The sequence below is a fragment of the Lemur catta genome, chromosome 4, assembly GCF_020740605.2.
Source record: "Lemur catta isolate mLemCat1 chromosome 4, mLemCat1.pri, whole genome shotgun sequence".
NCBI lineage: Eukaryota > Metazoa > Chordata > Mammalia > Primates > Lemuridae > Lemur > Lemur catta.
In genome coordinates this window covers 7469565-7494411 of record NC_059131.1, presented here as the reverse complement: position 1 = coordinate 7494411, position 24847 = coordinate 7469565, and the positions used below count along the sequence as shown (strand labels likewise).

The following is a 24847-nucleotide window of genomic DNA, read 5'->3' as shown; positions in this document are numbered from 1 at the left end:
CTGTGACCCTGCCTTGGCATCTACGGCTCGGTGTCTGCAGAGCTGCTGGCTCAGGTGGGCGGCCGCAGCCCGCAGGCACAGCTCATGCCTCAGGGACACAGGATGGGAAAAGAGGACCCCGGCCACACACAGCCACAGGCCTGGCCACCGGCCCAGCTGCGGACTCTGGGCAGTGGCCGGCAGTGGCCCAGCAGTCAGTCTCACCATCTGTGGTGCAGCATCCTTCGGGGGGAGGGTGCAGCTGGTAAGAGTTTGGGAGACTGTTTGGCTCCAGCCCTCCTTCTCCTTCTTCTTCCTCTTCCTCATTGTCCACTCGGCTGCCACCTAGATGTGGGGAGGGAGAACGATGAGCAAGGCTGCGCCGTCCGGCCCCCCGAGCTCCCACGGGGGCCTTTCCTCCCACCCGGGTCCTCGGGCTCAGCAAGGACGCAGGACTATGGGACTGATGCAGAACGAGTCCCACTCGGTTAACACGCACTCTGCAAGTCCTGGCTAGTGAGTAACCAGTCCTTACAAAACGCACCGTCAGCAGGGCATCATCATCCTTCCTCACTAGGGGGAAAAGCTGAGGTTCGCTCAGGATGGGTAACTCTCCCGAGGTCACATGGCAAACAGACTCGGCCAGAGCCTGGCCTGGTGACTTCAAATTCAAGGTCACTTCTCTTCTACCCACCACAGCTGCACACATGTTAGGGGTTTAATACACGTATAAGTGGTTGATAATGACTGAGCACAACGCCTGTGCATAACAGACATTCCAATTATTTGTGCAGGAGGTCTCATGGTATAACACGGAGGCCATTTTACAAATAAGGAAACTGAGGCTCAGAGAGATCCAATGACTGGCCCACAGCTCTTCAGCTACCTGCTAAGTAGCACAGGCTGCATGTTCCCAGTCGTGTCTGATGCCTGAGCTGATGCTCTCGCCACCTAAACTGCACTGCTTAGTTCAGGAGACAAAATGTAAGTAGTACTAACTACCTCTACGTAGCAAGGGAGCTGCTAAACTGTAGGTTACTATTTCTCCCCAAGGGAAGAATGCACGCATCTATTACTAGAAATACAAACACACCCAAATTTGTCTTACACAAATGTCTTATGGCTTTAGAAAACTTTTTTAAGTGAAATCATCTTTCAGGAGGAATGGTGAACATGGAACTGGCGGGGAGCCCACCGCTGACCACATAAATCCACGCTCTCTGGGCACGTGGCTCTGTCACTGCAGTGAAATGAGTTTCTTGTCGTCTCCCAGAGACTTGCAGGGCAGACACGCACCCCGTACCCCAGGTGCTGCGCCCAGCAGAGAAGCGTCTAAGCACGGCGTGTGCTAGGCGCCCAACTGCTCTGAGCAGGATCCCGCCACACGGGCCAGCACTGCTGGAGAGAGCGGATTCCAGAGCTACTGACGTTCAGTCCTGCCAACTTCCTTTAACTTAGACATTTTGGATAAAAGTCCCTTTCAACTTGTCTATCTTTAAATGTCATTTAATAAATAGCACACAGATATCTTACGGGGAACAAGGTCATTATGAACATCCTTAAATACACTGAGCTGGGATACAGTCCCTTCTTCACTTTTTGTTTCTGTCTCCTTTGAGTTCTGGTTTCTTTGTTGTCATGTCTCAAACTCTCCTCTCTTGGTCCTAACACCCTCCTCTCTCCAGTGGGCTAAGTGGTTTTGGGTTCACGGCAAAATCAAGTGCAGTAGAAAGAGACTGGACAGGGAATCAGGGAACTCAAGGTTCCCTTGCACCGGCTGCTACCTGTGTGGCCACAGGAAAGTTCCTTAACCTCTCTGTGCATCTGATCCCGCACCTTCAAAATGAGGTGGTTCGTCCAGAAGAACTGTACAGTCACTGGGGATTGTGATAGTCTATGTGGGAAAATATGGCTCTCAGAATTGCACAGCATGTTCCCGATGTGATTTAAACAGTTCAGCGCGCTGGGAACATAAGTAACCTCACAGGGCTGCCTGTGGGCCAAGAGGCAGAGGACACTGAGCATTTCCAGCAGGTGGGGATCCTGACGGCAGGAAGTGAGGGGAGGATTCCTGACATCTCAGTCTTCCTGGGCCTAGAGGGACTTGGTGGGAAGACTGTAAAAAGATTACCCACGATTACCCAAGGGAGGGGGCAGAATAAATTCTTGAGCCTCCTTCCGAGGCTTCCTTCCTGCCATTAAATGCAGGCATGGTGCGGTTTTAGCAGAAGGTAAAAAGAGGCGACCTCAGGCACCAGCAACACAGGGCAGGGCCAGCCTGGGTGGCACAGAAAACTGTGAGATCTACGCTCTCTCCTCTCTGAGCCAGGACTCCAGAGACTCAGAAGAGGATGCCACAGACACCAACGATCAGAGTGGAAAAAGGAGAGAAAATCCCAGAGAAATGAAACACGCAGCCCCCAAAGCCCAGGCCTTCAGAGCTTCGGGTGCATGCAGGAAATGTCTGCACATTATTCTGCCAAAGCAGCAAGAACAGGAATTCAGACTCTCAGAAAGAATGAAAGAGGAGCCTCTCAGGCCTCAGAAAGTCAAAGAAAGAACCCGGCATCCAGTCAGTGAGAAATCAGGATTAAAGGTCAAAGGTCTGCATCAGACGTCCCAGGGCCTTTGATGGGGCTCAGCCCGAGCAGACTAAACCAGCGTGTTTACCCAGCCCTCCCGGCAGGATGAGAGCCGTAAAACGGCATTAGACAAAACCGACTGGATTGGGAGAGGGGAGCCGTAATAATAAAACTCAGGAACTCAGAGCCACCCGACTCTGTGTGGCATGAGGCTATGCATGTTAATGCTCACATTCAATCTTGTTTTCTTTCCTGGAGAAGAAACTCCATGACATTCTGAGTGGGTGGGATTACAAGAATTTACCTGTGTCCTGTTTAATTGATAAACACTTATCCCCAAATGCTGGGGTAGTGTTTGTTCTGTTGGTCTTTCTTTAAAGAAAAAAATAAATCAACAATGTATAAAAGGTTTTTCCCCTAGAAGGAGGTGGCACGTAAGAACTCGAATTCAAAGAACAAAGGAAGAAGACCCCTGCTAAATCACCCTCACCAATACATAAAATGTTAACAGATCCAGGGGTGTTTAGTATACCAGCACCCTGGTCATAAAAATCATCTTTCATGTTATTGTCTGAGGAAGGCAAGAAATAAGATAAGAGACCCTGACACACAGACAAAACAAGATATGGCCTAGACAAGCCCGTCTGCATCAAGTTTTACGATGCAGAAACAGGGGCTCAAGCTGAGTGCTTGGTTTATGGTGACATTTAGCAAACCAAAAAGAGTCACTCCCTTCCCACCAATCCCCTAAGCCCCCTTGTTTGCCTGCACTAGAAAACCAAAATCTCAGGGGGTTTCTGTTTGCTGGACAAATGGGAAAATCACAGAGCGGGCTCGTTCAGTTTTCAGACCAACGTGAAGGCTGAACAAGCCTGCTGGCGGCTGGCAGGGAACCTTCCGCACTCAGCACCAAAGGAATGAAGAGTCTAAGCCTCAAAGCTGTCCCTGGAAAATGCCACCACATCCAGCAGCAGAGAAGAGCACCCTGAGCCTTCAGAAGGCTAGAGACAGCCTCCAGAGGAGAGGTGTGCCGGGGGAGGCCTATCAAATCTTCAAACAGGAGGACAAGCTGATTAGGAATCCTCACAGGTCTTTCTACTTCTCGCTCTCCCCAGGTGGGCAGCTGCGTCCACTCAACCACTTGTCTGCCTCCTTTTCCTCTCAGAGCTGCCAAAGCTAGGATGCAACTGCTGCTCAGTTGCTCCTGCTAAACTTCCAGCAAACCAGTCTTGCATCTTCCCAAATCATGGGATTCAATTACTTTGGCTGGTAGAGGTGAAAAAGCACTTTGCAGATTTTAAGGTACCATTCAAATGTACTCAATTATCATTATTACTATTATTAATTTATCATTAGCAACAGAGCTTTTCAATACTATAAGAAGTTAAGGATGATCACAAAATACATATTCCACGAAAGTCTTTCAACTGGCCAAAAACAGTCTATAAAAGGCTCTCCGGTTATTTCTCAACTCCCCACAATGTCACAGTAATGTTTTCTATGCCAGAAAACGTTGCCACTTTCAATGTGAATCCCAGAGACTTACTGGTTTTCCTAATTCATGGTTTTGCCCACAATCTAGTTTATCTCAGATTCAGACACAGGTCTTTAGAGGAGACATTTGCAAGGTTAATTTAGTAAGGACATTTTAAACAGTCACACAGGAATGCCTCCCTGCTAGAAGAAGGAACTATCAGATATCACACAAGCTCAACACAAAGCCCTTGAAGACAAGCACCTCCGTGACTTGTTTTTCTTTATGTTCTTCTACTCACTCCAGCCTACCATCCACACACACACACACACACACACACATGCACACACACACACACACATGCAAGAGCATCCCAGCACGAGCCCTGGCACACTGAATACTTTCTTGTTTAACATTAGTTTACTGATTTTTGTTTTAAACCATGGCCTCTTTTCACTTCAGTAGCTAAGTCTGCAGATAACTTCAATTAAAAGACATAAACTCACAAAATGAACTTCCATAACAGTAGCTGTCTCATACTATGGGTTGCCAAGGGGTAACTTTTGACATGATGATACACCGCTATAGAAAACACAACCATTTTATTCTCTGGATAATTAAGTAAACCCTAAAGTGAGTCCCCAGGCCTGAAGGTAATTTGTTTATTCTTGGCACGTGTGCAATTCATAAGGGTTTGCTCTTGGTTTTTAAAAGTTCCTGGAGGGCTCTTGTATCTGCTATTACAAAGAGAAACGGCATTGACTACTTGGCAAAGATATGGCTGTGACTCACAGGACAGAGAGAAAAAATATACAGCTGAAGGCCAAAAAGCATGTTAAAAAATTTCTTGCTTATCCAAGTGAAAATGTCAAAGCTTTCTAATAAGAGTACATGTAGCAACCAGTTCAGAACAATTTGCCCTCTTCCTTTCTCCTGCTACTTTTATTCCTTGCAACTTTATGATTGAAATGTACTTCAATTTTAGCCAAGTAAGAACCTATATGCAACTTTCTTTTTCTAAGAATTCTTTTCTGCTAGTCTCATTTTGTACACAGAGCAGAAGAGGAGAGTTTCAAGTTCTGCTGCTCACATTAAACTGCACACAGTAAAAGAAATACACAAAGGGAAGAAATGGGCATCTCCTACCTTCCAGAGAGGAAAGGTGCTGCTCAGCTTCCAGGTACAGCTGGGAGAAGATGGGCCTGGGCACCAGGTTGTTGGAGCGCAGCGAGGCCTCGATGGAGTTGTGCAAGACCTCTTCAAACCGCGTTGTCTTCAGCTGGCCAGCGTAAGAATTGCCCATCTTCAAAAAGGGGATGCAGTCTTCTTTTTAAAATGGCATTTCAGTTTGGGTGGAAAAGTCTGACTCCACACACGAAGCTCAGAGTGGAAGGAAAAACGGCTGCAAGGAGGAAGGGCCGTGTGGCCTCCGCTCAGCAAAGACCAGGAGAGGGCGGCTGTCCTCAGCTGCAGCTACTGCTGGGCAATTACAGGAAGTTATATAAGTAACAGCTTTCTCTAATTTAGCACTCAGCTAAACACCTTGCAGAGTACTCCCCTAGAAACTGCCTCTTAGCCACCCCCAGGTTTCTCTCTCCCCAGAGATATGTCCCTGCCCTTGAGGGATCCCAGACAAATGATGTTATGTCTTCCATGACCTGCAGACCAATGGCCCTTCCACACTTTACGTATGTAATGGCGACTGAGCAACCCACCACCGCCGTCCCCAGATTTTAGGATCACAGGAGTCGGCCTCCCTCACCTTCCCAGGAGGTAAGCCGGCAGATTTTTCATCACTGCCTTGTCTGGTAAAAGGCTGACTATTAGCAATTCTTCCCTTAAAATGTTTTTTAGTCGATGATGTGTTTCCACTCTACAAGTACTGCAGAATTACATCTGGAACACCTGGAAACGTGGAAATTACAGAAGAGGATGGGAAACCAAGAGGAAGATCACTGATACGTCTATCCCCTAAGATAACTACTGTGATTTTTCTTCCAGAGCAGCTGAATTGGTATATAATTCATATACCACACCACTGACAGTGTACAACTCAGTGGTCTTCAGTATGCTCACAGTGTTGTGCAGCCTTCATACAGTGCATGTTGGAACACTTTCTTCACCCCAAAAAAGAAACCCACACCCAGCACTCCCCACAGCTGGAGGCAACAACTAATTTGTTTTCTGTCTCCATAGATTTATTCTGGACATTCCATACAAACAGAATCATTCATTCCAAGGTCTTTTGTGACAGGCACTTTTCACTTAGCACAATGTTTACAAGATTCGTCTGTGTTGTAGCATGAGTCAGTACTTCACTCCTACTGTGAAACTTTGATGTGTTCTCTAAGGACTTTCTTTATGGACTTCATTCTCTTCAGAATTTGGGAGCGGAAGGGATGGGAGATTAAAGTCACAGAATTATGATCATTCTATAATACATCTTCTTTTCACTTGACATAAGCATTTCACTCAACCCGTTTACAAATGCTTTTAAAACAATTTTAATGGCTGTATAATATTCCATTGAATGAAAATGCTAATATTTACTCAGCTGTTTCTCTGATCAGACATGTGGTTAGATTTCTATCTTTAGTCCTTCCCAAGAACAGGCATTTAAATGGATATACATCCCTAATGTTTTCTGTTTATTTTCTATTTCATTAAATTTAGCTCTTTGTTTATATCTCCCTCTTTGTATTTCCGTTTGGTTTAATTTGTTGTACATTTTCCAAACTTTTTAAACTAATTACTTTATTATCATCTTTATACGCATTGTTTTCTGGGTGCCTCTTTTGCTATGGTGCAGAGATTTAGTATAAAGAGTTCTTTTCATTCCTTTCTAGACAGTTTATGATCTCCCTTTTGATTCTCTCTTTTTGTTTTTTAATACAGAGTCTCGCTCTGTCACCCAGGTAGAGTGTCGTGGCATCATCATAGCTCATTGCAACCTCAAACCCCTGGGCTCAAGCAATCCTCCTGCCTCGGCCTCCCAGTAGCTGGGACTACAGGCAGGTGCCACCATGCCCAGATAATTTTTCTATTTTTAGAGGAGACAGGGTCTCCCTCTCATTCAGGCTGGTTGATTCTCTCTTTGATCCAATAATTATCTTGGAGTTTGTGTTTAATTCTAAATCATAAAGACTTGGGCAAGGGATGGGGTCAGCCTCATAACATTTATTTCTAGCTTTTATTGGCTTACAATCAAGGCTGTGGTCTTTAGAAACTCTACTTTTTAAACTTGTTAAGGGTTTCTTTTTGCCATATACCTGCTGGATTTTTATAGATGAGAAAAGACGATCTCTTCAAGGGATGAAAGGAGATAGATTATTCAATTGCTCTATGTCCTTGTGTATTTCTTGTCTACTATACTGTTAATTTTTAAAGTAGCACTTAACTTACAAAATAGCACAAGTGCCCACCATAGGACAGTAGTTTCCTGCCTTCATCTGCGACGACCGCACACACACTGGTGATGCGACTGGCCTCGCCAGCCAGGCAAAATCTCGCACATTAGTCTGACTCAAAGCATGTGTAATAGATTCTCCTCATCCTTGTTCTGTTGGTGGCAGAGCACTTTCAAGATGTCACCCTTGGCGCCCTCAGGAGCTCTGGTGTCCCTCCTCAAGGTATAATGAACTGCTGTGGTCATGTTGATTTTTCTGTCCCCATTGTAAGGAAAGTTCAGCCTTTCCTCTTCCAACTAAAAGTAAACGGAAACCATTAAACACTTCCTGCTTGTGGCAGTAACTGCTGACCACGGGGCCCCTGGGTCAGCCTCTGCTTACAGCCCAGGGGAAATGAGCTGTCAGGAGGATTGCTCAGGAATTAGCCCCAACAAAAAGAAAGTGCTCCTGAAAGAGAGAGGGCAGCGCACAGTCAGAGAAGCCTCAGGGTCCTCTCGCCTGCCTTTCCCACCCCGACCTGTTGCACACTTCAAGCTGTGACTGAGGAGTTAGCAGCCACATTGGGGGACACGTGCATCACTCTCAGGTGTCGGATTTATAGCCACTGCCAATTAATAACATCACATCCGCCTCCTATTTCTGCAGCATCTCTGTCTGAAGCGCTTCAGGCTCACAAGAAGCAGCTTTAAGTCGGGCCCATTTACGCAGAGCCCTGCAAGGTCATGCCCTGTGACCGGGTCCCCTTCAGCTCACCTGATGGCTGATCGGTGCCCAGAGGGCTCCACCGGTGAAAGCACATCAATGCCCAGCGCAGACGGCGCAATAAAGAGGAAGAAGCAAAACTAACATTCACTGTCCTGCCACCGTGTGCACGGTGCTGGGCGTGTGCCCCATTTAACGTGTGGCAGCCGTGGAGCGGTGTTATGAAGCCCATTTTATAAATGATAAATTCAAATCTTAGAGATTCATAACCTAGAGGAATTCTTGTTGAAAGAAAAGAAATAGAACGGGGTGGGGGGAGGAAGGCGCAGTGGGGCAGAAGCAAAAAAAGACCACGGCAAAGAAGAGATTCCACACTCAAAAAAATGGAAATTTCATCGTATAGCCCTAACTGAACATCAAAGTTTTAATTCCATCAGTGAATAGTGCCAGAGGAATCAGATACGATTCCGTATCGAATGATCGTGTGAAATCACACCAGGAAGTATACGAGGTCTGTCCGGAAAGTGTCCAGCCATGTAATATGAATGTGTAGATTAACACGGCTGGATACTTTCCGGACAGACCTAGTATACCGATAAATAAGAACAAGGAAGATGTGCTAAAAACACTATTAAAAGCTGTGGCCGTTTTTGTTATTCCCTATTGGACCACATCCAAATACTGTAGGGACTTTCTAGGTGAGGCGGCAGTGCTCTATCTCACAGGCAGGGCCTGGCCTCAGAGCCACACCTGCCAGGTGAGGAAGGTTCGGGACAGGCGGGCCACGGCAGGCCTGCAGTGGAGGCACACCTGGAGCGCTCTGGGCTCTGGGCGATGATAAACCAGCACTTGACCCGTGGGGAACTAAAGACCCAGACAGAGAAGAGCCTAGTTCAGGATCAAAGATCAAAGCTCAAATCCTCCCAAATGCCGCATGGAACAAACACAGCCAACGCCTAGGAAAGGCCTCCTTGCGCTGGTCCGTCTTTCCCTGCCCTGGCCCTGACCACTCACTCCCTGCCCTTGGCCTCTCTGCTGGACTCCTGCTGCAGCTATTCAAGCGTGCAGACTGTCTCCAGGACTCCTTCCATACCCTGGCACGCATGTCCACTGCCTGCACTGCAAGGCCCAAACCAGCTCCCCCCAGCGCTGACACATGATGTGCTTCAGCTGCAGAATCTGAGCAGTGCCCATCAGAGCAGAGACAACCATCAAACCACAACCTTCACCTTCATGCACAAAAGCCTGGCTGTAGCAGACTGGAAAGAGCATGCGTGACCCTGAGCAAAGTGCTTTCTGCTAAGTCTCAGTGCTCTCATCTATAAAATAGGGGACTTGGCTGATTGGTTGTTACAGACAGTAAAAGAGACGGAGTGTGTGAAAGGGCCTAGCATGGTGCCCAGTGGTTAGTGCACAATCATTAATTTCTGGCTAAATATGAACATTCACATGAAAAGACAAGAATTTCATATCATAAATGACAAGGGACAAAAAGTACTGTCGTCCATAAGTGCTACAACTTAAGAAGGTGGAAAACTCAGTAAGAACTTGGGTGGCCAAGGGGGCTGGTGCTTGAAATGGCCCAGTAGGATATTTTGGGCAAAACATTGAGAACAGCATTTGAGAAAGGCACAGGAGAGCGCAAAGGCATGAAACTCCAAGGGAACAGACGTACTCTCGCAAAAGAAGTAAGTTCATTTGTAAATGGTTTACAAGATGACACAGTGATAAAACAACAAAAACAAACCTAAGGGTAAAAATTAGATGTTTTTAATAGGTGAGAGACAGCCCCTGGAGCTGCAGAGTTAGAGATTTACAATGACAAAGGTAACGTTTCAGGCAGGTCAATCAGACAGAGGAGTCGGGGATAAAACCGGAGGGAAGACCTGAAGGCAGGAGGCCTAGTGGATGCTGTTTCAATTGTACCTTTGATTTCTGCTTGTTCTCAAGAGTGAGGCACAAAAAGTTGCTTGGAAATCCCGTACACAGGGATGCAGCTGGTTGACTGCTGGGCCTCACAGGAGGTAATCAGATGTGGGTCTATTTCACCAAATCAGCTTCAAATATAGTCCTATGTCAGCACAAATCCCAGAAAAGGCTTAGGAACCTGAGGCAACGAGGTGAAACATGGGACAAAAGCATGGGAAGGCCCCCTCACCCTCCCCCAGCAGCCCCTTCCCCATCTCTGTGGAAGCCTGGAGATTTACTCAGCACAAATCACAGAGGGTCTGGAGTCTGTGCCACAGCTGACAAGAGTACTTAACTACCTCTGGTCCATGTGAACCCAGAAGCACCTACACACTTGACCAGATGAAACAGACTGACCCAGGTGAGTCTGGAGTCACACAGGTGAGCTATCTCAACTTTGGATGGCCGAGACATCGGACCCAAGCCATTCCCTTCCCGTGGCACCATAAATCAAAGTGTGTCATTAGAGGACTCAGGGAGAATGAGAAGTGATCTTTAGGTTGAGTTGAAGTTCAGGTAGAATAAGTGCAGGGCAGAAGCTTCAAGGAAGATAAAGACTTATTAGGAGTGGGGACAGAGGAAGGAGAGGAGGCTTCCGGTGAAATGGCACAAATGGAATATGCACATTATCTCTACTCCCCCCAAAACCACACTAACAGGACCATGGAAGAATACACAGGTGTAAACACACAAAGACAAAGAGACAGGAGAGAAATCACAGCAGACAAGACATGCTGACAAAATTTAGAAGAAGTGAAGCAAAGGACAAGTAGGGCCAGATTTGGCAAGAGCCAGAACTGAAGCCCAGTCCTGAACTGGGTGAGGCACCCTCTGAGAAGCAAACCAGTTCTACCCACAACAGAACCCAGAAAAGGCTTAGGAACCCAAGGAACAAGGTGAAAATGGGGCTGAACGACGGGAGGACTCTCCCCCTCCCCCAGTAGTCTCTTCCCTGTCTCTGCCAAAGCCTGAGGATTTACTCAGGACAAATTAAACCACAAAGAATCTGGATTCTGGAACACAGCTGACAACAGGTATGAGATGCATGTCTGAAAACAACAGAACTGACTCAAAGTCTACACACTGGATGATAAAATGCCCCTTCTCCATTCCTCTTCTCCCATTTGGCTCCCCCAAGATGCAGTCAGGCTTAAGGATGGGCAGATATTGAAAACTGGGAGGTGCTCCCAATGTAACAGATCCACATCTAATCACCACCTGTGAGGCCCACCAGTCACCCACCTGCACCCATGTGTATAGCACTTTCAAGCAACTTTCTGTGCTCGACTTAAAAGTAAGCAGACATCCAAAGATCACCAGCATCACAAAGGCTTTTGAGAAAATCCTCTAACATAAAAGTTAGAGACTAAAAGAAACAAAGAGATAAAAAAGAGCAAACACCACAAAGGAAACACATCCACCACAATTAATATCCCAGAGAGACAACATATCCACAAAACAAGAACAGAATGCTATAAAAAAGTAAACATGCAGAAAACAAGAAGGAACTCTTATAAACTGTTTAAATGATAGCAGAGATTTAAACCTTAGTAGAAGGGCTAGAAGGCAAAGTTGAAAATAAACTCACAAAGAATAGAAAAAAGAAAGCTGGATGGAATGATTCTGTTATTGCATAATAGGACAACTATAATATTAAGACGACATTTTTTCACCAGTTGGCAATGCCATTTTCCTGTCATATTATTTCCAAAATAATAGAATAATTGCTACTTTTGGCCACAGTTACTCTGAAAGATTTCATTAATGTGGCTTATATTATTGTATATTTAATCATTTTTTTATTCCTCTTGAAGAAGGGCAATTAAGGCATTAGCTGGGAAAAAATTTAACAGACACCAATACCCACAAAAAGAAAATGTTTTTATGTTTCCTTTTAATGTCTTTAGTCTATTCCCATGTTTGAAAATGAACTCTTTGAGGGTGGGTGGGGGAAAAAAAGGAAATTTGAAAATTAATTCATGAAGTCCAGGAAAAACTCTAGGAAGAGAAAACAAAGAAAAAATAGGGACTTATATTCCCAAAGAAATGATCTAGAAAATTCTCCAGAACTGAGAGACATAAACTTCTAGATTTAAAGTATCCCTCAAGTGATCAGCACAATAAATGAAAAAGGATACACATCAAAGCACACCATCATGAAATGTCAGAACACCAGGGATAAAAAGAGCATCCTAAGAACTCTGAGAGAGAAAAAACAGGTCACATTCGAGGGCTTAAAATAATCAGAATGACTTTGGAATTTCTCAGCAATGACACTGGACACTGGGAAATAAATACTGCACTCAAAATTCTGAGGAAAAATTATTTTCTACCTGTAATTCTATTTATTTATTTATTTATTTTTATTGAGTCAGAGTCTCTCGCTCTGCTGCCCAGGCTGCAGTGCTATGGCATCAGCCTAGCTCACAGCAACCTCAAACTCCTGGGCTCAAGCGATCCTCCTGCCTCAGCCTCCTGAGTAGCTGGGACTTACAGGCATGTGCCATCATGCCCAGCTAATTTTTCTATATATATATATTTTTTTTTAGCTGTCCATATAATTTCTTTCTATTTTTAGTAGAGGCGGGGTCTCACTCTTGCTCAGGCTGGTCTCGAACTCCAAGTTCACTTTCTCAAGAAGCTACTCAAGAGTGGTGTACATTTACAAATGTGGACCGGCCATGGTGGCTCATGCCTGTAATCCCAGCACCCTTGGGAGGCCGAGGTAGAAGGATCGCTTGAGCTCAGGAGTTTGAGACCAGCCTGAGTAAGAGCTAGACCCTATCTCTACTAAAAATAGAAAAAAAAAATTAGCCAGGCAACTAAAAACAGAAAAAAATAGCTAGGCATGGTAGGATGTGCCTGTAGTCCCAGCTACTCGAGAGGCTGAGGCAGGAGGATCCCTTGAGCCCAGGAGTTCGAGGTTGCTGTGAGCTAGGCTGATACCCCAGCACTGTAGCCTGGGCAACAGAGCAAGACTTTGTCTCAAGAAAAAAAAAAATGAACAGTTGTGAAGCCATGGCACCCAGGACTGGGGAATCCAACAAAGGAAAGAGATAAAGGGGACTACAAGGTGATGACAACAGTGAGGCAATCTACATTAGCAGGGGACAGAGGCTGCAGGAAGGATGTTTCCAAGAAGAAAACAAGGTGACAGATTTAATTTTCTGATGTGTTTCATTATATTGAAAGGAGCTTTACATATTCTATGAGAATATTGGGGTATATTATTGATAGGTTCATAAAAATTTAAGTAAACAAAAAAAGAGACAATAGTAGCTACAGGAAAAATAAAATGTATGAGAATTGAAAATTTAGTTATAGTGCACTGTAAGTCTATGGTGAGCACTAATTCACCAAGGTTTTGATATAACTATTTTGGAAGAATGGGGAAAGAAATGGGGCATGTGCAGATGTGTGCACATGTGTGCACACGTGAGTATGTATGTGGGTGTGTACATAGGAGACTGTTCTTGGGGTAGGAGGAAAAAGGTGTAAGAAAGCTAAATTCTCATATTCTGCTATGTAGACAACGAGGGATTCCGGGTCTCCTAGGGACAAAAGTGGGTACTGTTGCCCCCATCTTGGTCCTGCCCCATCCTAATCTCCCAAATGGTTGCCATACCTGGGGAGGACGGAATTACCCTACAAATCTGCCAATCAGAACTTAGTGTGCCAGTTGCAAAAGAATTCAGAGGACTCTCTAGCCCCAGACCAAGCAGCATAGGTATCACAGAGTCCAAAAATTGAACTAGAACAACCTGCATGTGTAGTTAAGGCTCAAGTCATGTGACTCACAACTGTCCAATTAAAGTGGTTCCTTGGTGACCTCTGAACCATGAGGGAGGTCCCAATCCAGGCACTATAAAATAAGATGCAGACCATAACCAGTCCCCTTTTGTGCCCTTCCTTCTGCTCTCCCTTGGCTGCGACAGTGGGTCCAGTCATCAGCTGTGGCGTACGTGGCATGCTCTGTAAACCTATATCTTGCTGTCACCCTGTAATCCCATCTTTCTCTCCTCGATAAACCTCGTTTTCACGCTCGCCTTACTTTGGTGCGTCTGGTCATTCTTTGGCCATAAACATGTCAAGAACCAACATTTTCAGACTAAAACCTGACAATTCCCCAGTAAGAGTGAAAAGACAGTCTAGACACAAATAAGAAATTGCAGTATAAGTTGTTATTTGGAAATAAAGAGGTAAATTCCAGAAAAGAAAAAAAAAGCAAAGAGTTAAAAAATGGTTGCCTCCAGGAAGCAGAAATTGGACTGGACATAGGTTTTTCATTTTTAATGTTAAAGCTTATAATAGTTAACCTTTTTAGACCATGTGCATATTCACATTTATTTTAAAAGGAAGGCTACTTTTTAAAAATAAATGAAATGCACGCATAAAAATAGAAAATGGACATTATGTGGAATCTCAGGAGAATCCAGCTGAAGATCATGGTAGAGCAGAGACTAACATCCAAGCAAGGACACCCTGTTAAGAATTTCCACTAGAATTGTTACATCTAATTTAATCCTGGCTACAACCCTGCCTTGTAGTTACTTCTCTCCCTACTTTTACCCCTATTTTACACATGAAGAAAATAAGAAAGTAAGGCAGGAAAGGTTGGACCTGTGTGAAGACACACAGCTAGTGCCTGGTCCGGAATTAAAAGCTGATCTCCAAAGAATCTCTTCTGTGAAAAACAGCATTAAGAAATTTAAACTAGCAGAATATAAAATTCTCAGGCATCCTCATTTTCAGGGTCATAAATCTGTATTACCCCTACCTCCTAGTGCCTTTTCTAGTAGTGACAAGATACTTCTTAATTTACAGAAAGTGATGGCATTCCTCTAAACTTCTAAAGGACAGCACTGGAAAGCTGGCCGGAAGAGGCTAAGCCTATATGTCAAAAACAAGACGTCCCCGGTCTGAGCCAAGAAAATCCTGCAATTATTTAGAGAAAAGATTCTACCTCTACTCCCAGAACCACATGCCAAGGCTTATAAGGTCCCTATTGTAGAACTTGTTATGTGATGGTGTTATATCCCAGGTGAACGCATAAATAATATCAAAACTTCAGTTTATATTTATTTCATCTACTCATTTCAATTATTTTCAGTATGTTTTATAATATAAATAATATACTGTAGTCCATGCATGCAATTTATAAATCCATAAACAAATGTGCTGTATACATATATATATGAATGTGTATATATATTTATGTATTGAGAGTTTGAATGGAAGAATAAGAAAACCAATATTTGTTTCCTATCTACTATGTGCCAAGAAATTTTCTCCCAATAGCCCGATTTACTGTTTGCATTTTGCAGATGAAGAGAGGGAGAATGAAACTGAAAAGCATTTACTGTCTTCACATGTTTATTACTGTCTTTAGCAACATAAGCCCAAGAACAGTGTAAGTAATAATCTATAGCTACTATTTATCAGGGCCACTTTGTGCAGACACTTTTCTTGGTTTACATTTGTAATTTTATGTCACCCTCGTCACAGCCCTAAAAACGCAGGAATCAAGGTTCTCATTTGACACATCAGGGAACTAGTGGGTGACGTCAAAGTGACTTGTCCAAGGTCACACATTTGGGACAATTTTAGAATATCCAACGAGGGCCCTCAGTGTGGGAATCTTTGCTTTCCATGAAGCTGGTGACTTCAGAAAAGGGAGTGATTTTTAAAGTTGTTTTTAAAATGATGTCCACTTGTCCGGCCGTGCTAAAACTTCTGGTTGGAAGAAAGATTGCTGCAGGTTGTTTCTTGATGGTGCTTTACCAACAAAGGGGCTCGCAGGACAAGAAAATAAGCCTTCAGCCCCCCTGTAAAAGACACATTTCTAGCCAGACAAAGAAAACCGGGAGCATTCTAAGAATGTGGCCTGAAGCCGTCCCCAGCAGAGGCGGTGAGCAGGCCCTGCTTCTGCAGGAGGACGGCCACACCACAGCGTCCTCGCTCCCCGGCCAGGGCCGCCGGCCACACAGCTGCACCCCCCCACACAGGTCCACCCGCACCGCTAGCAGCTCGGCCCCTCCCTGGGCAGTAAAGCGGGAGACTTAACTCCATCCAGCCTGTTCAAAGAAAAACACTCTTGTTTTGGCCCCTCCTCGAAGTGACTTTTTCCCTTTATTTTCTTTCTTTCTTTTCTTTGAAGAAGAGAATATCCACAGGCTTGCCCAAGAGATAGAAAGTTCATTTGTCACAAAAGCCTCTCCAGCACTTACCGGGGAACATGGAGTTGTGTGTCCAGCTGAAGTCTAGGTCCCTAATTACCTTCCCTGCTCCTTTCACTGTGTCTCTTATCAATCAAGCAAGGGGCACCTCCGTCTCAACCCACAGGCCGATCTGTCCACACTGGGACTGAATTCCTGGAACGGGCTGGAGCTCACTTCCTGCATTAACACTCGGCTCTGGGTACTCCTGGGTGCTGCACACTCAACATTGTGCTCAAAAAAGTAAAGCCACGACGTCCCCCTGCTGCACACTCCTCAGACCCAGGTCCTCCCCCTCCCAGTGCCCACAGAGGGCTCGGTTAATTCACTGTCACCAACACCAGAACATCCAGTGCCACACATCTCTGGTTCAACCCCTGCCCACACGGCCACTGAGGCCCAGCACGTGCTCAGAACACGTCGCTCTTCAGTTCTTAGTCCAGTTAGATCAATGTCCAGTTAGGTGAAAAACAGCAGCGTGCTCAGAGAGGGCCCTTCAAGTTATGAGATAAGAAACCTCTCAGTATCATTAAACTCCACCAACTTCAAAAAATTTTTCAAACTTGGGCCTTGTAAAGTGTTTGTAATGTCTGCTGTTATGGTAAAAGCATATACTTTGAAATAAGACCACCAAGGGTAAGATTCATGGTTATGTTCCTTTCAAGCTGTGCGACTTTAGGCATGTTAACGAACCTCTCGGAACCTCCATTTCCTCATCTATAAAATGGGGATAATAAGAACCACCTTACAGAGTTGTAATGAGGACTAAAGAACATATGTAGGACAGTTAGTATAGAGTAGATTATAATAAATTCTAGTTTCCTCCCTAAAATTGGAATAACTGCTCATAATTCTAATTTCTAGATGCTACCCAGAGTCTTAAGTATTAATCTTGACTTAATTTGATTAATCCGCTCAATCTTCATTTTTATTTATAATACTCCAATGGGAATAAACCTGTGGCTTCCTTAGGAGCCAACTGAAACATGTCTCTCCAAGTAGACATCATTTGGTCTCTTACCCTCCCTTCCTCTTACCCCCAACTAGATTTGAAGGTCCTTGACCTCAGGGACTACTCTGGTTAGCTCTTTATATCCCGCAGTGCCTGGGCCATGGCAGGTCCCCAGAAAATACCTTCTGAAAGGAGAGGGAGGAAGACCACGTGTTTAAGGTTACAATGAGGATTATAAAGAAACAGAGTGTGGTCCTGTTCCTCAACGCACGCAGATCAGAACTGAAAGCCACAGGTGCACCAAACAAGCACACGTGAGGTTTTGGCTTAGGCCCCCAAGATGTCACCCCTGTTCCAATTCCAGAAACCTTGTTAGCTAGTTCCCTGCCTCCGCCCCAGGTAGCACCTAAACTCACCTTGTTCTCTGCGCCAAAGTCGGAGGGAAGCCCTTCCTATGAGCATCAAAGTACAAGATGTGCGTGTTTATTCTTTCCTGCTGAACACACCGCTGCTCAGAGGGCCCTGTTTGTGCCTGTTCTCTCTTCAGCTTACACTTAAACCAAAAATAACTGCTCCCTCTCCTGCCCCTCCCCCACCCCCACACAGTGCTCTGCTGGCGCCTCCCCTGGCTCTGGTTTGTTCTCCCTGAGGCCACAGAGAGCAAGTCTGTGTAAGGACAGTGAGGAAGCACGCTCATGTCCCCGTTCTCCCCGTTCCCCTCCGCACCTAGAACAGCTTCCCATGGACAGTGGATCCGCAAGACAATGGCTGCTGGAGGCCCCGCTTCACCCCCACCCAGGCCACCCCAGGCCCAGAGTGGATACAGCTGGGGGCCTTCCGGGTACTGGGGCCCAAGTTCAGACAGGCGGGGCTATCCCAAGCCACAAATTGACAACTTCTGGCCTCTTCTATGCCTGCCCTGTGGGAAGAAGAGAACTTTCCTCTTCTGGAATCATGGTTTTGCCTTAATTAAATGCTTACATAATCTAAATTGGGTATGTGGCAGAAATATTTCATTCCCAGTTGGAACTAAGGGTGAAAGTAAAATAGATGTCACCCCTGTGCTAAGGAACCTCACAGTCACACTGAAAATGCAGGTGAGCAACATAATGCAAAACATAGTGTGGCTGTTGCCTTAGCAAGGATACAGGCACAAAGCAGCTTCAAAGGAAGGGGGTGGAAAATTCTATCAGGTCAATCTCAGAGGGCCTCATGGAAGGGCTCAATCTCACAGGATGAGTACTAGCTTGCCGCCGAGAGGAAGAAAGGACGTTCTGGGCACAAGGTGGACAATGCACGCAGGCTTGACCCGGGGTGACACCTCATCGCATGACTGGGGAACACGGGTCCTTCCAGACGGCTGGAGCATGAGCTGCATTCGGGGAGCAGAGGGCACGAGCGGGCCCAGCTCAGACTACGCCCTGCTCAAGTGTCTGGAATCAACCCTGCGGAGCCACGAAAGGATTTTAAGCAGGCTTGGGGAGACCCGTGGAGACTACCTAGGCTTCGAAAGACAGAACGGGAGACCGTCGCAGTGTGACGAGGCTCAGGCCAGCAGGCCGGCCGACTGCGGAGGATGCGGAAGGGGAGGAGCCTGATTGACTTCTGGCTTTCGAAAGGGCAGTCGGTGGCGGTGGTGTCGCCATACAGAGGACGGCGGTGTGGGAGTCCGAGGGCACGCTGGCGAGGGCGGCACGCCCAGCGTTCAGAGTCCCCAGGCCGTCCCCTTGCTCGCCTGTCACTCCCAGAGTCCTCGGAGCCGCCTTAGGCACAAAGCGTCACGGGGTCCGGTCCCCTCACCTGGAGAAGTACCCCTGGCAGGGAGGGAGGGGCCTGCGCTGGAGTCAGGTCCACAGGAGGGCATCCCCGTGCCTGGCTTCCTGCCGGGCCTCCCTTCCCCCTCGTCTGCCCAGCTGCCTCCACCCCGAATCGCATCCAAAACACGGCTCAGACCCCCCAACCAGAGGCTCCATCTGCTTCGGGGAGACATCCTTCCTCGAGAATCCCTGCCGACTGGGGCCGCGGGGGCAGGTGACGGACACGGCCCCACCCCGAATCTCACCAGAACACCCCAAACTCCAGCCACCTCTGACCCCTGCTTCTTCCTCTTCCTTCTACCTACAGCCAAATTCTCGCTGGAAGAATTCCCCTGCCAACACACAAAGATGGTGACTTATTTCTGGTGAGTCCAAAGTTTCAACACACAGAAAAAAGCAATGCCTTCTCAGGACTGCGTTCTCAACATCACTCTGTCATTCCCAGCAGCGTGAAGAATGGCACCGGTGTCGCTCCGGTAATATGGCAATGGTCAACCCCCATATATGATGTGGCAATAAACGCTTTGAGACTGCAGAATGGTGTCCTATAAACTCTTTGACAGTCCCCCTGGCAGGAAACAGGGCATTCTAATGTAGATTTCTCCGATTTTCCCTAGAGGAACTCATAAACTCCACTTGTGTTGTTTAAGGAAGAAAAGCCAGGCTGAAAGGTTGACTAGTGTCCAATCTGCTTGTCTCTCCAACTGAGACTGCCTGGCCTGCAGCCAAGGCTCAGCCCCGACCTGCTCAGACATCTGTTCATAGAATGTTAGAATTTCTTTGGAGGATGTCTTTAAGTGCTCTACAAAGCAATCAGCTATGTCCCCTCCAATTTCAGCAAGAACTGAATGGGAGGGAAGAACCTTCAGAATAAAGCCAGTGAAGAGTTTCCAAGAAGAAACTACTGAAAAACGTCTCACCAGCACCAACCAGGCAGGGTCCAAAACACGTTTTGAATCTCCTTAGCCTCCCATCCATAAGAACACTTCCTGCTGCTTTTGTGTTCACTCTGTGCAAAACTAAATGTCTGCAACCCCTTTAGATACCATTCCAAACAATAAAAATAAGGACACTAATTCATAAAGTGGACTTCCCTCGGTTTATTGCTCCCTTGCACCTTATTAAAGGGTAATACTTTGCCATTATTCTGCTTAACACAGGCCAAAGCTGTCTTCATACTAAGCAAAAAGCCAAGACAGACCTCTCCAACCCCCACAGTGGGTGCTTGCTCCCAAAGTCAGATACATCGTAGCTTACAAAAAGCTGGTCATTTCAGGCACCCCATAAACCAACCAGCCAAGAGCAGGCTACGCCCAGCAAAGGCAGAAAGTGTGCAGCGCTCCCGCCTCCGGGCTGCGCCTTTGATCTGCGCTGCAGGAGGAGGACGCGTGGGGCGTGTAATGCCCTGCTGCGCAGCCTGGGTCAGCCTGACACTGCGGCTCCTCCGTGGCCCCTGCCCAGCGGGGAGAGGCAGCCAAGCCAGCCGGGGTAAAGGTTTCAGAGCTAGTATCTGCTCCCAGCAGTAGCCTTTCCAAGTTGAGCTTCATCTGCCCCAGGAGGGGCAGATGGCAAACGCCACAGTTTCAAGTCTTCTTATCCCTGAAGTGTTTTTCTGGGTCAGAGCGCTCTCTACACAGGTACATACCAATCCGTCCATCTAATCACCAGCAGTTAAACTGATTCTTTTGAAACAACATGAAAGTTTTTGTACTTGGAGTGGAACCATGTATACTTGTGCAGAGAACAAAGGGTCAGGAGAAGAACGTGGGCTTTGCCACGGGAGCTGGTCAGCCGGGCAGCCTGGTTTGCCTCCCAAGGACCAGGGCATAGCACTGACATGTGACAGATTCTGTGAAAACTCCCCTGAGAATCCCAGGATGCATGTTCTTAAACTTCTCTCACTTAAATAGTTTCTACCACTAAGGAAATCTTCAAGAAAATACCAGCTCTTGTCCAGAGCTTGTCCAGGAATATATAGACATTCCTGTTGCAATTGACTCTTACAAATCCAGGACTCCCGATCAAATCCTAATTGAAAGAAGAAAGAGAAAGAATAATGAGAGCCCACTCCATTGGTACTAAATAGCTTTGATATTTATCGTCTTGCTAGTGTCTTTCCTGCAAAGATGACTTGAATATGGTGACCCAGGGGTTCCCAAAGTCATCTACATTTTGTGACAAAGGCTAAAGAGATGAATTATTCTTGTTGGTGCCCAAGTCAGCAAAGAGAGCTTCCAGCTGTTTCTGGGCCCAGTTCCCAAAAGTACCAGGTGCTACAGGGTAGAAGGAAAACCCCTGCGCTGTTCCTTCCCTGTTCCTTCCCAGGCTGTCCCCCTGTAAAGGGCAGGTGAGACCCGCCCATCCCCACAGCTTCACAGCCAGGGCAGGGCCAGCGCCGCCTGGTGGTTCTGCTTGAGCAAGGATCTGGGGTTCAGAAGCAGCCCCAGTGCCCCGACTTCACTCACCTGGGGAAGAAAGTCAAGCCTGAGAAGGAAGGAGGGGGCTGGAGAGGAGGCCACTGCACATGGGGTGCCCACTACCTTCTGCTGCTCAGGGCACTGCTTGTAACGGTGGGAAACTGGAAACTACAGAAATACCCAAGAAATGAATGCTTAGTGCAGTCTGCAATATCCACACACAAGAAAGCTATGCAGGCGGAGAGTTCGTAAGTGATGCAGATATACTTAGGATATAACATTCAGCAAGGCACATATACTGTAGAGATAGACCCTGTGGATAATTTTATATTGTTATATATGTATAAACATATATAAAAATATTACATAATTTGATATATTATTTATATTTTTTAGAAAAGGGGGAAAGAGAGAGTTTAAGCAGCAGAGTTTTTAAGAGGATGGACTCTGGGCCCAAGCTTGGGTTTGAATCCTGACTTATTGGATATTAAACCTTGAGCAAGTTACTTAACCTTTATGCACCTCGGTCTCCCCAATCTGAAAAATGGGATGAGAGTACCTGCTTCTTAAGATTGTTGTATGAACTTAACGAACTACCACCCAAGGATGTGTAGAACAGCACTTGGTACATATATAATATTTACTATACATGCCAGGATAATAGTAATGACTATTACCATTCTAAGCTTTCCACCTGTAAATAAATAAATAAAACGCATAAACGGCCTGAATGAAAGTGTCTGCAGTCGTTGCTTCTGGGTGAAAGAATTCAAGGTTTTTTCAATGCTCATTTCATCTGTGCTATAATTTGCTAACTTTCTTAATTGATGTAAATTGTCATTATCATGATGAGAAAATTAGCAAAGAAAGATTTGCCTTCTTTAGGTCTGAATTACTATGGCTTTGAACTGACTACGCTTTCCCATTACAAACAAAATAGGCTTTTGGTGTGAAAATAACACTGAGGTATCTTAAGAGGGGAGACCTCAGCCCCAATGTTAACTCGGTATGAATGTTTTTGGTGTGCATCTTCCTTGTAAATTTACAGCTAAAATTCTTGCTCAATGCCAACATATCCATTACCATAAATGCCTTTCTTCTATTCCATATAAAATGCTCTTCTCCCCCTGGCCAAACCCTCTCCTCATTAAACATGACAGCCGTAGACATAAGTCACCAACCAGGCAACCAACACTAGCCTTTGAGATGGAGATGTGTTGCCTGTTGGTTTTGTTCTGTTTTGTTTTGTTTTTTTCTGACCATAAGGGCTGGAGACAATGACCTTCAAAAAGCAGAAAAGTCTCTACCTATCCAACAAAATGTTCTACAGACCATGATAACCGCCATTAACAAATAAATGTGCCTTGGCTTTTACAAAATGTTTCCCTGAGAGGTTTCCAGAATACTTTATAAAGGGAGACAAAGCTTTACTGGGACAAACTGTAGTTGGTGCTGCCAATGCGGCACCCTCCATGTCTTGTCGCAGCACAGACACTGTACATGCTGTGTGTTCCCTCGGCCTGGAAAGCCCTTGCATCCCATTCATGACATGAACTCCTACTCATCCTTCAAGACCCTGTTCAAGCATCTCTTCCCTTGTGTGGTGGTCCTGGCCTCTCGAGGCTACACTGAGCTCTTCTTTCTTTGTGTCCCTACCCCTCCTGGTGTAGGCTACCGTGCTTGCACTTCTCTCCCAGAGCCATCGCCGTCTGTGTGCTCCTGTCTCCCCTCCTGCAGTGGGTGTCTATGAGAGCAGAGCACATGGATGTGCACACCCAAAACCAATCACAGTGCCTGGCAAATATCAGGCTTTTATTTGGTATCTATTTGCAAAGTAGTGCTTGCATTTTAACAGAGAGAAAAAGAAAAAGCAAAGAGCTCAAGGCAACAAGGAAGAAGAACATGAACACTTCAGACATCCATATCCAGGCAAAATATAGAAATCCTACAGATTTCGTGGGAATAGCCAAGAAGCTGGGAAAATAAATAATGTAAAGGGGGCTAATGTAGTCTTTTGCATGCTTATGAAACCCCAGGGGCCCCAGAGTTTCCTGCCTAGTTAAAGCTTTTTCCCAGCCCCTCCCCTTGAATCACTGAATCCTGGACTATCAGAGCTACAAGTAGGCAAAGAAGCCAATCAATTCATTTCAATCAAGAAATGCATTATTTATCTGTTATTTATTTATTATTATTTATTAAGTGTCATCCTCTGTGCCAGGCACTGGAAACTCAGAGAGGAATAGATGAAAAGTCCATTCCTTCTACAAATGCATTCTAAGGGAAACAGACATTTACATTATGGTATGAGAATTAATTCAGCATGGTACCTGAGCCTTCCTGAGAGCACCTTTAAAAGATAGTGAAGTTTAAAAAAAATTTTTTAAGTTGGGGGTGAGATCTTTTAAGCCACAATGAGAAGAAAATGAGAAGGGGGCCATCTGCTAAGGAAAGGTTCGGGTTTAATGAACTTCCAGAAGCCAAACTAGAGAGAGAATGCATAGCTGACACAGATGGGCAAAGCGGGACAATACGTACCCGGGGGGACCAACCCGCCTTGCAGAAATCCAGAGATCCAGGACTCAGATACGCCCAGCGTGTGTTAGGAGAAGAGAGCAGCAGTTCTGAGAACAGGGGACTTCTGTGAAATCCTGGCTACAGAGCACGTGGCCCTTCCACCTCCCACCTAGGGCCATTAATATACAGGCTGACACTTAGAGGCCTCCAGGATGCCAGCTGATTCTGCCCTGAGCACCCCAAAAGCAACACCTGCCAGTCACCAAGTTCTACCTGTGGACACAATACTCCCAGTCAACTTTCTCTGCCTCATTCTTAAAAGCATGTGAAAATCCAAGGATCACCCAGCATCTAATGAAGGAATGAGGCCGGGCGAGGTGGCTCAGACCTGTAATCCTAGCACTCTGGGAGGCCGAGGCGGGAGGATCGCTTGAGCTCAGGAGTTCGAGACCAGTCTGAGAAAGAGCAAGACCCCATCTCTACAAAAAATAGAAAAATTAGCCGGGCATGGTGGTACATGCCTGTAGTCCTAGGTCCTCAGGAGGCTGCTGCAGGAGGATCATTTAAGCCCAGGGATTTGGGGCTGCAGCGAGCTATGATGATGCTACTGCACTCTAGCCCAGGCGACAGAGTGAGACTCTGTCTCAAAAAAAAAGGAATGGAACCTGAAATCAACACCCAGAAGAAGAAACAACACTAAAGCAATCAGAGAGAAACCAGGGATATATAAAGAATTTTTTAAAATCCTTTAATTAGCATCCTTAGAGATTGGGGGGCACACTCGGTTTCCCGCCTGACCCATTCACTGAGGGATTCTCAA

At 46.0% G+C, this 24847-nt stretch overlaps 1 protein-coding gene across 1 annotated transcript in view; it reads right to left on the bottom strand.

The window, feature by feature from the left end:
- GREB1 (growth regulating estrogen receptor binding 1) overlaps positions 1-5737 on the bottom strand; it is a 66336-nt gene extending 60599 nt beyond the window's left edge. The window contains exons 1-2 of the mRNA XM_045549053.1: positions 5182-5737; positions 205-324 (exon numbers count right to left, since the gene is read on the bottom strand). Coding sequence (XP_045405009.1) covers positions 205-324; positions 5182-5338 — 277 coding nt within the window. The 5' untranslated portion in view covers positions 5339-5737. The remainder of the gene's footprint in view (positions 1-204; positions 325-5181) is intronic.
- Between the last annotated feature and the right edge of the window lie 19110 nt (positions 5738-24847).